The sequence below is a fragment of the Mustela nigripes genome, chromosome 5 (genome assembly GCF_022355385.1).
Source record: "Mustela nigripes isolate SB6536 chromosome 5, MUSNIG.SB6536, whole genome shotgun sequence".
Classification (NCBI taxonomy): Eukaryota; Metazoa; Chordata; class Mammalia; order Carnivora; family Mustelidae; genus Mustela; species Mustela nigripes.
Genome location: NC_081561.1, coordinates 6289295 through 6303563, shown reverse-complemented (window position 1 = coordinate 6303563; position 14269 = coordinate 6289295). Strand labels below are relative to the sequence as shown.

At 41.7% G+C, this 14269-nt stretch overlaps 1 protein-coding gene across 1 annotated transcript; it reads right to left on the bottom strand.

Moving 5' to 3' along the window:
- Window positions 1–574: 574 nt before the first annotated feature.
- Window positions 575–2349, bottom strand: LOC132018766 (importin subunit alpha-1-like). Its single transcript, XM_059401617.1, has one exon. It carries the CDS (start codon window positions 2344–2346, stop codon window positions 757–759), a length of 1590 nt encoding a protein of 529 aa, XP_059257600.1. The 5' UTR covers window positions 2347–2349; the 3' UTR covers window positions 575–756.
- Window positions 2350–14269: the final 11920 nt, after the last annotated feature.

Sequence of the window (14269 nt, the reverse complement as noted above, 5' to 3'; positions counted from 1 at the left end):
GTTAGTGCTCTTCCCATATTGACTAGTGTCATATTTATTAGAGGTAGTTAGAAGAACTCATATCACCATATCATCCAAATGTTGAGAGGGTCAAGCACTGTCCAATAGAAGTATACTGCAAAGCCACATAGGTAGCTGTATATTTTCTAATAACTACAGTAAAAACAAGTAAAGAGAGACAAATGAAAATAATTTTATTAATATATCTTATTCAATCCAATCTGAAAAAATATATATTCCAATAGATTTGTTTTCTATTGCAGCCAAAACAAAGTACTACAAATGTAGTGGACTAAAACAAGACAGGTTTGTTATCTGGAGATCAGAAATCAGAAATGGGTCTCCCTGGGTTAAAATTAAGGTGTTGACAGGGCTGTGTTTCTTTCTGGAGTCTGTAGGAAGGGACCTATTTTCTTGTCTTTTGGATCTTATAGAGGCTGCTCATGTTACTTTGCCAGTGGCTCCTCTGCCATTTTCTTTCTTTCTTTCTTTTTTTTTTTTAAAGAAAAGGGTGGAATTTAGTCTTTATTTACAGGACACTGCAAGAGAGGAGGGTCCACATAGAAATAAGAAACCCACTGGCAGGAGGAGCTTCATACAGTTTTTACCGTTTGGAACTGGTCAAGTAGAGTTTTGTTGTAAAAAGTGCTACAATAACAAAACACATTTAAAAAGAGTTCTTAGTAGAGAAACAGTAAGACAAACTTCTACCAAATAAAGCACACCACAAACAACTTTCTGCGTCGGCTGTACAAGCTAAAAGTTAAAGGTCCCAGCAGTGCCATCCTGAACCTGGAACGTATAGCCTTCAGAGGTAGTTTCTGGCACAACATTCTGATCTTCCTCTTCCTCTACAGAGAAATACTTCTCAATCAAGTTTAATGAAGCTTTGTACACAGACTCATTTTCATGGTTTTGTAGAGCCTCGATTTTGTCCAAACCTCCACATTCTTCAATCATTATACTAAGTTTCTCGGTTTCACCTAGTTTCTCAGCAGCCTGAAAGATGTTGGAAATGGCATCCAGAATGACCAGAATAATTTTGGTATCCTTCGCAGTTAAGAGGTTCATCAATGGTTCTATTATGCCACAATGGACGAGGTATACAATCTGTTCAACTGTCCCACCACTTGTATAGTTGGTCACAGCCCAGACAGCTTCCTTTTGTGTCTTAAAGTCTGCCTTAGAGAGAACACCAACGAGGAACGGGACTAATCCGTGATTCACAACTTGCTGTATCTGGTCCTGGCGGCCAGCTGTGATGTTTGACATCGTCCACGTGGCTTCCTTCTGAATATTAGTTTTGGGGTTCGTTAGCAGGCTGGGAAAGATAGCAAGCGCTCCTGCGTCTATTACAACCTGAGTCTGTTCATCTGTCCCAGTGACAATATTTCCTATGGCTCTTAGCGCAGGAGTCACAATGGGCAATTCGGTAGCTCCTAGAAGCTTCACAAGCTGCAGCACAACTCCTGTTTTCACGACCATTTCAATCCGTTCATTTGGACCATCCGTCAGGTAGGAGATGGCCCAGCAGGTATCTGCCAGGACCTCTGGATCATCGTGATGCAGGAGACGAAGTAAGGTAGGAAGAATCTGCTCGACGGCATCTAGTGGGGGTGCGGAGTTCTTGTTGCGACAAAGGTTTGAAAGTGTCCAAGTAAGGTTACGCAAGTAGCCACATGCTAACGATGACATATCAGGAACCGCGAGGAGAGCCAGAAGCGGATCAACTGCACCGTACTTGATAACCAAGTCTCGAAAAACGGAACCATCCCCTGCAATGTTTCCTAGAGCCCACACAGCCTGTTCGCTGATGTGGGCGTGGGAAGATGCCAACAGGGAAATGAACGCTGGGATCGCGCCTCCATCGACCACAGCCTTGGTCTGTTCTGAGGTCCCGGAAGCAATGTTGGTGAGAGCCCAAGCAGTTTCAAACTGAATGGGACTACAATCAGTTCTGCCCAAGAAGGACACAAATTTTGGAATCAAACCAGCCCGGATTATGTTGTCTATGGGGGGCTGCTTTTCCCGAGAAAGCAGTTTCCTAGCAGCTTGAGTAGCCTGGAGCTGGCTTTCCAAATTGTTGCTATTTATGCCCTTGACAATGTCATCAACTGACCAATTTACAGTGCCCTGGTTGTTGCGGTTTTCCCGCAGTGGAGAGGTAGCATCATCGGGAAACGAGCTTACGTTTCTCCTTTTCAGCATCTGGTCATCCTTCTTCGCTTTCCTCAGCTCCACATTAACTTCTATTCGACGCCGCCTCATTTCTGTACTGTCTTTCCCCTTGTTCTTGAATCTGTTAAGGCGGGCAGCTGGTGAATTAGCATTCTTGTTGGTGGACATGGTTATGAGACAAAGGGAGAAAGCTACACGGCCGGCTCAGCTCCTCTGCCATTTTCAAAGCAATGGCGGGTCAAGTCTTTCTGAGACTGATTCTTCTGCTTCCCTCTTTCACATGTAAGGGCCCTTGTGATTATTTTGGGCTCACCTGGACATTCAGGATAATCTATTAAAGGTCAGCTCATTAGCAAGCTTGATTCCATGATCAATCTTAAGCCCCTTGCACATAAGGTAACATATTTGCAGGTTCTGGGGATTAGGACTTGGACACCTTGGGGGGAGGGGTGCAAGTGGGGGAACATCATTCTGCCTGCCACAGTTAATATAAAAATCAATGAGATATTATTTTATGGTCTTATTTTCATATCATCTTCAACAATCTTCCAAATTTGATGTGTATTTTGTACTTGGAGCACATCGCAATTCCAATTAGCCACATATCAAGTATGAAATAGCCACGTGAGAATGGTGGCTACCAAAGTGGACAGCAGAGGCATAAACAATGGTTCCCAACTTGAGCTACACATAAAATGACCTAGGGAGTTTTTAGAAATCCCAATTCTCAGTGTAGATTTTGTTCCAAAGAATTCTGAGCCTAGGCTTCAGTACTTTTTAAAGCTCCTGGAGTAATTCCAATGTGTATTCAAGATGGAAAATCTCTCATGTAAGCAACAGTAAACTCATTCTTTCTATGCTGTTGAAACATTTCTTCAACCTCTCTCTCAGGAACCAAAGCTATTTCCCTGATGTCAAAGATCTGATGGTTGTGCCATCCAGGGCATTCAAAATGACAGACACCAAATCATTGTGTGTTGGTGCCTGTGTGTGTGTGTCTGAGTGTGTGTGTGTGTCTGTGCATACAAATGCAATTGTGTGTGCACTTAGCTTTCAGCATTTGAAAATATAACACTCGGTTTAACTTCTGAATCCTCTGATCAGCTCTGAGAGCCATTCATACATGTTTCTTTGTTCACCAGATACTTACTAGATGCCTGCTGCACACCAGGAGCTATGCCTTCATTCTGGCAACTTCTCCATATGCTTTGTAGGAGAAACTGCTATGGAAGAACTATAAAGCCAAAATTTCCATCCGACAGTATCCCTTGGCTCTTCTGAGGACACAGAACATAAACATACACACAAATGCAGCGGATAACACAGAATCGGCAACATTGCTAAGTTAGATCTGGCCAATTAGATTCTGTTCCTGGAAAAGTCTGCTCAGGATAAACTCATCGGAGAGAAACTATGAAACCTTAACAATGGCTTGACCCCTGAAACACAAAACTTCCTCGAAGTCTGCTGTAAGCCTTCTCTCTCAACCTGTGTGCCTGCCTTTGTGCCACTCCTTTGTGTATTTCTCTCAATTTTCTCTCTCCTTTGTGTATTTCTGGTCTCTTCTCTTTCTCAGGAAGATGGTCCTATGAAATATAGGCTTCTCTTCTCCTTTCTTAGCTAACTATTTTCTGTCTGTTCTCTCAGTTTCTAATTCTTCATCAATTGTCCTCTCCTACCATTTACTATAAATCCCACCAAATGCTATTAGAATGCTCTTCCCAAATACAAAGCTGTCCTCTCTTTCTTTCTTCTTTCCATAGTTTTAACATACAGAATAAAATCTAAACTCATTATAATCCTCCACAATTTGTCTCAATTACATTTGCACCTGCATCTCCCACCACCCTCCTTCATGGCCAGTCCTCTAGGCAACAATTCTGCTATTCCCTGATGAGATCTTGCACGTGGCTTAGGTGTCTGCTAGGAATTCTCTCCCCATTCACATCATGGTGGACCTTCCACCCACATTTCATGGCTCTTAACAAGTTCCATATAACTGCCCCTACACTGTATTCCCAATGATGCAATCTGCTTCGTGTGTTTGTGCAAATCTGTGTCTTAACCTCTGTATTAGTAAGGGTTTTCCAGAGAAACAGAATAGACAGGATGAATATATACAGAAAAGATATTTATTTGAAATAATTAGCTCACAAGGTTATGGGGGCTAGCAAATTCAAAATCTGTGTTGTAACTCAGCATGCTGGAGACTCAGGGAAGAGCCAAAGCTACAGTTAAAGTCCAAAGGCCATCTGCTGTAGAATTCCTTCTTGTTTGGAGGAAGTCAGTCTTTGGAACTATTCAGAACCTCAACTGATTGAATGAGGCCCACCCACATTATGGAGGGCAGTCTGCTTTACTTAAGAGTTCACCAATTTATGTTAATCTCATCCAAAATACACCTTCACAGAAACATGACAAATAATGTTTGACTGTGTATCTAAGCACCATGGCCCAGCAAAATTAATATATAAGATTAACCACCAGCAACCTCCTTGAGCATCTAGAAGGCCAATATTGTGACATTTTATCACTAAATTCCCATCTTGCACCCCCTTCAGGGATGACATGATGGCTTACCCTTGGCAGGCCCTCATTAAACATGGGCTGAATTGAGTTCAACTGAAGCACACATACAGGCCTTGATTGTGTCTAGTGGTATGTCAGCACCTGAAAAGCAAGCATTCTTTCAGTTAGACTAGGTTTGTGAGGCTTTGTCCTTCCACAGACCTTTGATATTTTCTTCTCTTTCCTCATGACACTTGGCTACCAGTAGTAAAAAATGGAGAAATCCCTCAAATCAAAGTAGTCACATATATTATAAACCTGATACTAATGAAAATGTCAAAAATCCAGCTTGGAGGCACTGGAATGAGCAAATGAGCCCTTGGCCAAGTCATCCCGAGGGTATTAAATAAAGAGTCACTTCAATGGATCTGAGTAGCCAACCTGGGAATTTCTACAAGTTTATAGAAATCATAGCCCTCTTGATTTTCCAGTGCAACAGACCAAAGCCCAGGATGGTATACAAATGTATATTTTCCCAGACTCACAGATCAGAGGCCTTATTAGTAAAGAATGGAAAAAGAAAATGGGGGACCCCTGCCCTTATCATATTCGAGCATGCTGGGTCTGTAGGGCAGAGCTGAATAAGCAGTTAGCCTGACAACTAGAAAGCTCTGGGGGATTGTAGCCAGTGAGAATCAGAAAAGCAAACACTGCCAGATTTCCCCATCCATGGAATGCCTTACTGGAAGAGATGGAGCTCTGAGAAGTTCATTTCCTTTTTTCTCTTCCACTAAGACCCGTATGGTTTTATAATGGCATTTTAAGCTAGCTGTTAATGTGGGTAATGTAGTTTGGGAAAAGCAAAATGGCCCAATTATAAGAATCAATATATTGTGTGAAGGGAGAACAAAAGCCTCTATTAAATATGAAGCAGGGCTTCAATTCCAACTAGAAGTAGGCCAAACAAGGAAACCAAAACCATCGCGTGAGATTGATGTGAAAGAGGAGTGTTTCTCTAATCTCAGCTTGTTCATTCCTCCTGCCTGGTGGAAATGCCACCGCTTCACAGGGCAAATTCGTGGTCCCAGGCCCAGCCTGCACATGCACAGAGCACCCAATAGGTCCTTACATTTCATGAACAAGTGAATGAATAAAGTAAGTCATGAATAGCCCTGCCCTACCTTTACCATTTATTTTAGGCCAGTGCTTTCAAAGTGTGGTCCTCTGACCAGCAGCATGGGTATCAGCTGGGAACTCGACCATGAAGAGGCTGTCTCCCCTAAACCTCAGGGGACCTATGGAATCAGCAACACTAGATATGGGGCCCAGTAATCTATTTTTTACCAAGCCCTGCAGGCAGTTCTTCTTCTTCTTCTTTTTTTTAATGTGAGATAATCTTATTTTACTTTATTTTTAAAGATTTTATTTATTTATTTGACAGAGAGAGAGATCACAAGTAGGCAGAGAGGCAGGCGGAGGTGGGGGGGGCAAGTAGGCCCCCTGGCTGAGCAGAGAGTCCGATGTGGGGCTCGATCCCAGGACCCTAAAATCATGACCTGAGCAGGAGGCAGAGGCTTAACCTGCTGAACCACCCAGGTGCCCCTGTAGGCAGTTCTGATGTGCACTTCACAACTTTGAGAATTTTGCTGCTCTAGGTCAAGACCCAGGTTTTTTTGTTTTTTTTTTTTTAAGACTTTATTTATTTATTTGACAGAGATCACAAGTAGGCAGAGAGACAGGCAGAGAGAGGGAGAAGCAGGCTCCCCAATGAGCAGAGAGCCCAATGCGGAGTTCGATCGCAGGACCCTGAGATCATGACCTGAGCCAAAGGCAGAGGCTTAACCCACTGGGACACCCAGGCGCCCCAAGACCCAGGATTCAACAAGAAGATCTACCATTCAAGAACCATACATTCTTAGCACTACAGGCATAAAGATGAATCTGACAGATTTCCCATCCTCAAGGACCCTTTGGAAGCCATTTCTTGAGCAAGTGGCACTTCCGGGGTTCATTCAGAAAACTTTATTCCTCCCTCCCACTATTCCTTCAATGACAGCTCCAATCCATCTGCGGGCTAGTGCTGTCCAGGACCCTGGGTGAAATCATTTGCAGGATTCATCATCTCTGTATGCCCTCTCAGACAATGAAAGGATTTCGGTTATAGGACAGTCTCATTTCAGTAATTCAAATACCTAGTTTGTTACCAAATCACACGACACCATACTCCATTTTCTCCTTGCCTCCAACTCTGTCTTGCTTCACAGAGGAAGTGGGTAAAGAACGGCAGGCGTACTCATCTCCTTTATTTGCCGGCCGATTCTTTTGTCCCTCACTCGCTCACCAAACGGTCTCTGGTTCCTCCAAGTCAGGGAGGTAAGGAGAGATGGGGAGGGAGGAGGATCAAGGAATAAGAGAGATTTTACTTGACTGGGGATAGAAGGAATGGGCGCCCCCAGGAGAATCCTCTAATTTCAACCTCCTGTATATGGACACGGCCTGGCAACTTGGAATGTTCACCAGCCTCAGGATCTGCTAACCCTAACCTTCTTTTGGGGTCACTCTCACCCCTACAGGCAGCTCTTGAGTGGAATGGGAGAACTACCCCTAGACTGGCACTGGGCACTATTACTTTCCAAGCAAAGACGTCACCTTTGGCCCAGCATCTCTGTGAGTGGTGTTCCTATCCAAATGAGTCATCTTTCCTCATTCCCTAACCAGGCAGGTGGAGTCCAGGACACATTTCACCTTCCATGTCTGGGTCCTACATACTCCAGGAGACAAAGATCAGAAGACTCCTGCCTTCTCTTGATGCCTCTCTTATGTAGCTGCAGGGAAGAAAAATAGTGCTTCCTTATTTATAACCTCTTTTCCTAAATTCTTAGCTCCAGCTACATAGCCTGGAAGGAGAGAGATAAGTGGACAGTGACAAACTGATCTTCAGAAATCTCCTTGGCCAAGTCCACACAGATCTTCTCGTGCATCACTTCCGAAATGTGTGTTTGGTGGGTGTGTGGAATCCCAGCAATTGAGACTCTTCTGTTTTGACATCCTTATATACTACACATATAAATAACTAGTATTTGTCTGTTGCTTCCCAGTTAAGAAAGTGCCCCCTGATGTGATATGTAATGGCTTTAGTAGAAACCCTTAAGATCCAAATGAAACAGAGATAGGATTAAAGTTTAGAAATTTAAAAGACAGAAAGATCACTTTCACCTGGGGGTGGGGGTGGTCAGATCAGGTAGCCATTAACAGCAGCTTAGAACAACACAGGATTTGTTTCTTTTTATCAGGAAGGGCATTTCCCAAAACTTCAACAAATAAGCCTTCAGGATGACTCAATTACTCAGACGGCTCTTTCCCTTACACAGCCTCTCAGCCTGACCTCCTGCCTCTCTAAGCATTCTGATAACCCCACTTCCATGCCTTCACCTCCTTTTAATACTTCTCAAAACTTAGAATTTTGAGAAGGTCCTTAAAACAGACACCAACTGCCCAACTATCTATTTGGCAAAAGGCTGTACTGATCCATGAGCAGTAGTCTCTTCTGATTCCATACTGCTATAGGTTGAGTTTTTATTGCAGAAAATGGAGGAATTTGTTCCCAGCTGGGAGCTGATCACACACCACACCCATTCAGGCTGACTGCCTCTCTGCCACACTCTGGCCTTCATGGGTGGGTGGGGGGGGGGGGCAAACCTCAACCCAGCCAAATCCTACACACCTGTGGAACAGAAAGCCCCTGGGGATTTGAATCTGTTCGCCTCCTTTCTGGCCCATTCCAGAGAAGACAACTAATTGCCTCCTGTTGACTGAATTGAAACAAAATCTCTGACTCACCTAGAAATCAAAAGAACTAGCTTCTTGACTTGGTTCTGGGGGCACTGAAAAAGTTCATCTGCTCATCCACATGTCAGGTGTCTCACCTATAATCGGTCTCTAATGTGCCATGATTGCAATCTACTGTTAAGCAGACATCAGCAGAAACTAATGCAGAACTTCTATACTTAACCAGAGACTTCAAATATTGATAAAGCTTGCCCCTCGCTGCCCAGGCCTTGGCCAAAAAACATTAAGTATTTAGGAAAATGCATAAAGCTAATTGCTAAACAGCACTCTAGAGCTAAGCTCTCCATAAGGGACCAGTAATGGAGCATGTAAATAATTTTACAGCACAAATCACACTGCCTACAATTGTGTAGTGTATGTTCTCTATAATGTTTATAAATGATCTGACCACACCACTGTCCTTTCCTTCTTCACCACTAGCTTGCCACATCCCTGGAACTGTTTGGAATGTCCAGGATAGCTAATGCTGAACTCTTAATTCCAAAGAGAGTGATATTTTCCTGGGGGCTTATGACCCTCTCCCACACTTACACCATGCCACTCCACAGACAATTCTCTCTTGCCTAATTTGTCCCATGCCCCTTCTTTCACTCTCCCAGACACCTAAATACCATTTTCTCCAAATTTCAGTTCTCAGCCATGATCTCACACCATCATGACCAAGAATCCCTAACTTGAGAAACATCCCTTCCCAGAACTATAATGCCAAACCCATCCTCTGCCCTGAGCTCCAGCCCAAACTTTCGAAGCCCCTGATCGGGACTTGTACTTGAACGCTCTTTGGGCTGGTTGGCATATGATCCCCTTTCCTACTTTGGGAGACTTCCAACAGCTAATGAGCTTTTGTGGGGGACAGAGGCTACATCCCACTAGAAAGCTGAAAAAGCTGGACCCTACTCTCCCAGCAGAACTTAATGTCAGCCTGGCTGTGAGGTCTGCACCAAGTGGCTGCAGCTGTCCTGTATGTCAGGTGCTTGTGAGATAAGGAAGGAGGGACTAAGCAGCCTGGAGGGACTGCTGACTGATGCAATTGCCCTGGGGCTGAGGGAAGCAGGCCCCAATGTTAGGCAATCCGCAGTGCCCGCTACAGAGTCCAGGGCTCAGATGCTGTGCTGGGGGGCAACTTGGGATGGGGCACTGTTCCTGCGTGAGTTAACTCTGAGCCTGTTTAAATAAAGTCCCTGAAGATTCTGCAGAATACCCAAGATCCTTTACAGAGTTCCTTTGCTGCTAAATCAGAGTGGGTTTTGGTTTCTTCCAACTAAGAATCCTAAATGATAGTTTCTTATCCATCATCTCAAATTCAACTGGTCTAAAACTGAATTTTGTTTTTTCCCCTAAAACCTGTTATTTACTCTAACTTTCCTTTTCTTTCCAATGTCATCATTCTCTCAGTCACGCAAACTGAAAACTTCAGTTATCCTTAACATTCCCACCCATTCAGCCATCAGGTATTACTGATTTCTCTGTGACAATGTCTTTCTCGCCCATCTCTTCTGGTTTTTGTATGGCCACAAACTTAGGTTTCTAATTTAATCTAATTTTATCTAGTGTTGTACTAACACAGCAAGCAGTGTTAACCGGTCTCCCAGCCTTCAATGCTCCCTCTCATGTTATGTTTCTGGCGTACATTCACTTGGAATGCCCATAATCCTGTTTTCTTTGCATCAACCCCTCCTCAAAAATTCATGGGAGCCTCCCTAATGGCAGAGAAAGCTCTTAAGGTCTTCGGTATAACCAGCTGGCCCTTTCTCCCTGGGTTCTTCCTTCACACATGCGATCCCTATTTTGTACCCCATGCCCCAACCCTACATGTGCCCCATGTCACAGACCACAGATTAAGACCATAGCCCTTCCTTGGGTTCCCCCAAACATCCCGAAGTGTTAGTGAGCCATTCAGATCTTGGAGTTTTCATAGGAAATGTGGAACAGGAGTTCACCTGGACCACCTCTAAGCAAAAGTGCTAGAAATCTGTATATTAGACATCTCTGCAAAGTGCTTTTTTGACCATGAACATGAAGACACAAGTTGTTTCTCTTGTGCTCTGTTTACCTCCCTGTGTGTTCACTCATCTGCAAGGTCAGAGTAGCAACAGAACCTACTGTTGCTGTGAGGAATAAATGGGTGGATGGATGTGAAGCCCTTGCCTAGTGTCTGGCACAGTACCCGTTTCTTATTATTGCCCCTAGATTTCTCTTGAGCCAAGCTTTCTACTTCACCGAGGCATATTGAGTAGGGGTCCTGTCCTCTTGCCATGAAAGATCATAAAAGACATAAAAGACACAACCATACGAAGTGGGTTTTATTTTCCTCTTTTTTATAAGGAGCTAGAGAAGCCACACAATGTTCTTCAGCAGCCTAGTATATTGATGTTTGGCCTTCATGGCCATTTTAACCATGGGAAATTGGAAAATGCCTATTTTATGGTTATCAGAAATAGTTTGCAACTTAGATTTTCTGAAAATCTACCCCCCCCCAAAAAAAAAAAAAAACATCATTCCCTGAGCATCTGTTTCACTTATTTTTTTCTTCAATCATTTTTAACTATAGAATAAGCTAAGCATATCGAAAAGTACTAAAAATAAAAAACATCTTGGGTTTACTTCTAATTTGTTTTTTACACTTGGTCTTTAACCCACCAGGAATTTATTTTTCCTGTATAGTAAAGGGTAGGGATTTAACTGCATCTTTTTTTCCATATAAACAGTCATTGTAGCTGCAATGCTTACAAAAGAATCCATCCTTTCTCTAATAATTTATAACATTCTATTTATCATTTAAGTCACCAGATGCTTATGAGTCAGTTTCTAGATTTTTTATTCTGTCACATTATTTGTCAATCCTATCCCACTCCTCACATCACCATCCATTGTCGTTATTATAGCTGTGGAATATCTTCATACCTCTTGGATCTCCCTTTACCTTGTTCAGCTCCCATTGCCTCTGCTTGAATTTTTGTCAATGGCACTACCACTATTCAAAACATTTTTTACTGTTCTTAGCCCTTTACTGGTTCATATGAATTTTAGGGTAAGCATTTTGTGTTCCATGAAAAATTTTATGAGAATGTTACTGTTGATGAGTGAGATTTTTATTGGATTTGCATTGAGTTTATAAATTGTTTGGGGAGAATTAAAACTCTTACAATCTTGTGTTCTCATCCAGGAATGTGGTATGTTTCAGCATTTATTTACATCCTCTGCTAAGTTTTAGGGTAAGGTTTTTAGTTTTTTCTATAAAGGTGTCATATTTTTTATAGCTGTACTACTGATAACCTGAGAGCTGAAGATAATATTGTAAATGGTATGTTTTTTAAGATTTAAGATTACTTGGTCAGTCATTTGGTACTGCTGTTTGAGGCTGCTTTTGGTTTCTGTAATTGATCTGAATCTAACGACTTGGCTGATTGTTCTTACTAGTTCCTCCAGTTTACCTGTAGTTTCTTAAATTTTCCATGTGGACCTTCACGTCATTTACAAAAAAAAAAAAAAAAAGAGAGAGAGAGAAAGAGAGAGAGAAAAGAGTTGCTTTTTCCTTTCCAGCCCTTATATACTGTGCTCTTGTATCTGGCCTTATTACTCTGGTAAGGAAATTCAGCAAATGTTCAGTAGACACAGTGAGGGCAGATATCCATATCCTATCACCAGCTGATTCTAAAGAAACCTTCAAAGGAAACTGCCTTTTATTCTTAGTCTATTAACAGTTCTTATCATGGATGGCTGTTGAAATTTAACAAATGTTTTTCCTACATCTATTGAGATGGCCATATAATTTCTTCTTTAATCTGCTCATGTGATAAACTACAATGACAGATTTATTGTGTTAGATCTCTAATGTTAGATGATTTGTCCTTTCCTCAATTTTGGACTAATATTTTACTAAGAATTTTTCCTTTTATGTTGATGAGTGAGAATTGCATGTAACTTCTTTGTTCATAATTGGTCATTGCCCTTGACCAATTTTTGCAACAAGATAATACCAGCCTCATAAAAGAAATTAGAGAACTTGCCTTGTTTTTTTGTTTTGTTTTGTTTTGTTTTGTTTTTTGTTTTTGTTTTTTAATTCTCTGGAACACACTGTGTAAAACAAGTATCATCAGTACCTTGATATTTGTTAAAAATAACTGATGAAATAGTTTGGCTAGTGTTTTTAGGGAAGTATATTTTTACTATTCATTAAATTTTTTAAAAGTCCTAGGAAAACTTAGATTTTCTCTGTCTCCTTGAATAGGTTTTGAAGTATTATATTTTTCTATAAAATTGTCTATTTCCACTAATTTTTCAATTTAATGGCATAGATCATCCTATGATTCTTTTTAAAGTTTTTACAGTCACTATAAAGGTCCTTTTTATAAGATTTTCAAAATGGCACCAGAGTAGGAGAACCCTAGGCTCATCTTGTCCCACAAAGAGAATAACAAAATAGATATCAAATCATCCCAAATACCCCAGAAATCAACCTGAAGGCTGACAGAACAAACTCTGCAACTAAAGGAAAAGAAGAGGCCACATAGAAGAAGGTAGGAAGTTTGGAGACATGATTTAGAGGAGAAATGAATCATGAATGCTGCATGGAGGGGTGGGAGCCATAGTCACAGAGAAGGGCAGGAGACAGAGAGAGGAGCACACAGGGGAATGCACAAGGAGAACATTTCCCCAAAGCCATTGGCTTGGAAAATGAGGGGCTGAATTTGGTGAGTTCTTGCAAACAGTTGGACTTAATGCCCAGGGTTTCAAAGGTCAGTGGACTTGGCTGGCATAGAGCCCAGAGGGCACTGTGCTGCTCCTGGAGAGAAGACAGACAAACAACCCAGGAGCAGAGAACATGGAAAGAGCTATCTGAAGAGCTCCTAGGCACAGAGTGGGGAGATTATTTGCTCTTCTCAAAGAACATCCTTGAGAGGTAGTGTTCATGGAGCCGCCTCTCCAGGATCAAAGAAGCTAGCAAGTAAGAAGCTAGTAAGTGTCCTTACTAGTACAAAGAAGGCAGATACTTAGACAAAATCCAAAGATGGAGTAATTTTTATTTTATTTTATTTTACCTTTTCAGTGTTCCATGATTCATTATTTATGTACCATGCCCAGTGCAAGATGGAGGAATTTATCCCAAATGAAAGAACAAGATAAAGCCACAGCCAGAGTTCTAAGCAAAACAGATGTAAGTAACATGCCTGATAGAGAAGTTGAAACAACCATAAGGATACTCACTGGGCTTGAGAAAAGAAGACATCAGTGAAGTCCTTAGCACAGAGATAAAGAGTTTAAAAAAAAAAAGAATCAGATGAAGAATACAATAAACAGGCTTGATGCAATGAACAGCAGGCTGGAAGGAGCATAGGAATGAATTAGTGACCTAAAAGACAAAATAATGAAAAATTATGAAAATGAAAGAAAGAAAAAAAAACTATGCAACATATGACTTAGGGAACTCAATGACTTCATCAATTTTAATAACATATGCATCACTGGAGTCCCAGAGGAAGAAATGAGAGAAAAGGAGGCAGAAAATGTATTTCAAGAAATAATAGCAGAAAAATTCCCTAATCTGGGGAATGACACAGAGATATCCAGATCCAAGAGGCACAAGGAACTCCCCAATAAAAGCAGGCCAACACCAAGACACATTGCAATTAAATTTGTACAATATAGTGATAAAGAAAAAAATCTTAAAAACAGCAAGACAAAAGAAGTCCTTAACTTAAAATGAAGACCCATAAGGGTAGCTGCAGATTTC

Coding starts and splice junctions, on each gene's coding strand:
- LOC132018766 (XM_059401617.1), bottom strand. CDS start 2,346: ATGTCCACCAACAAGAATGCTAATTCACCAGCTGCCCGCCTTAACAGA.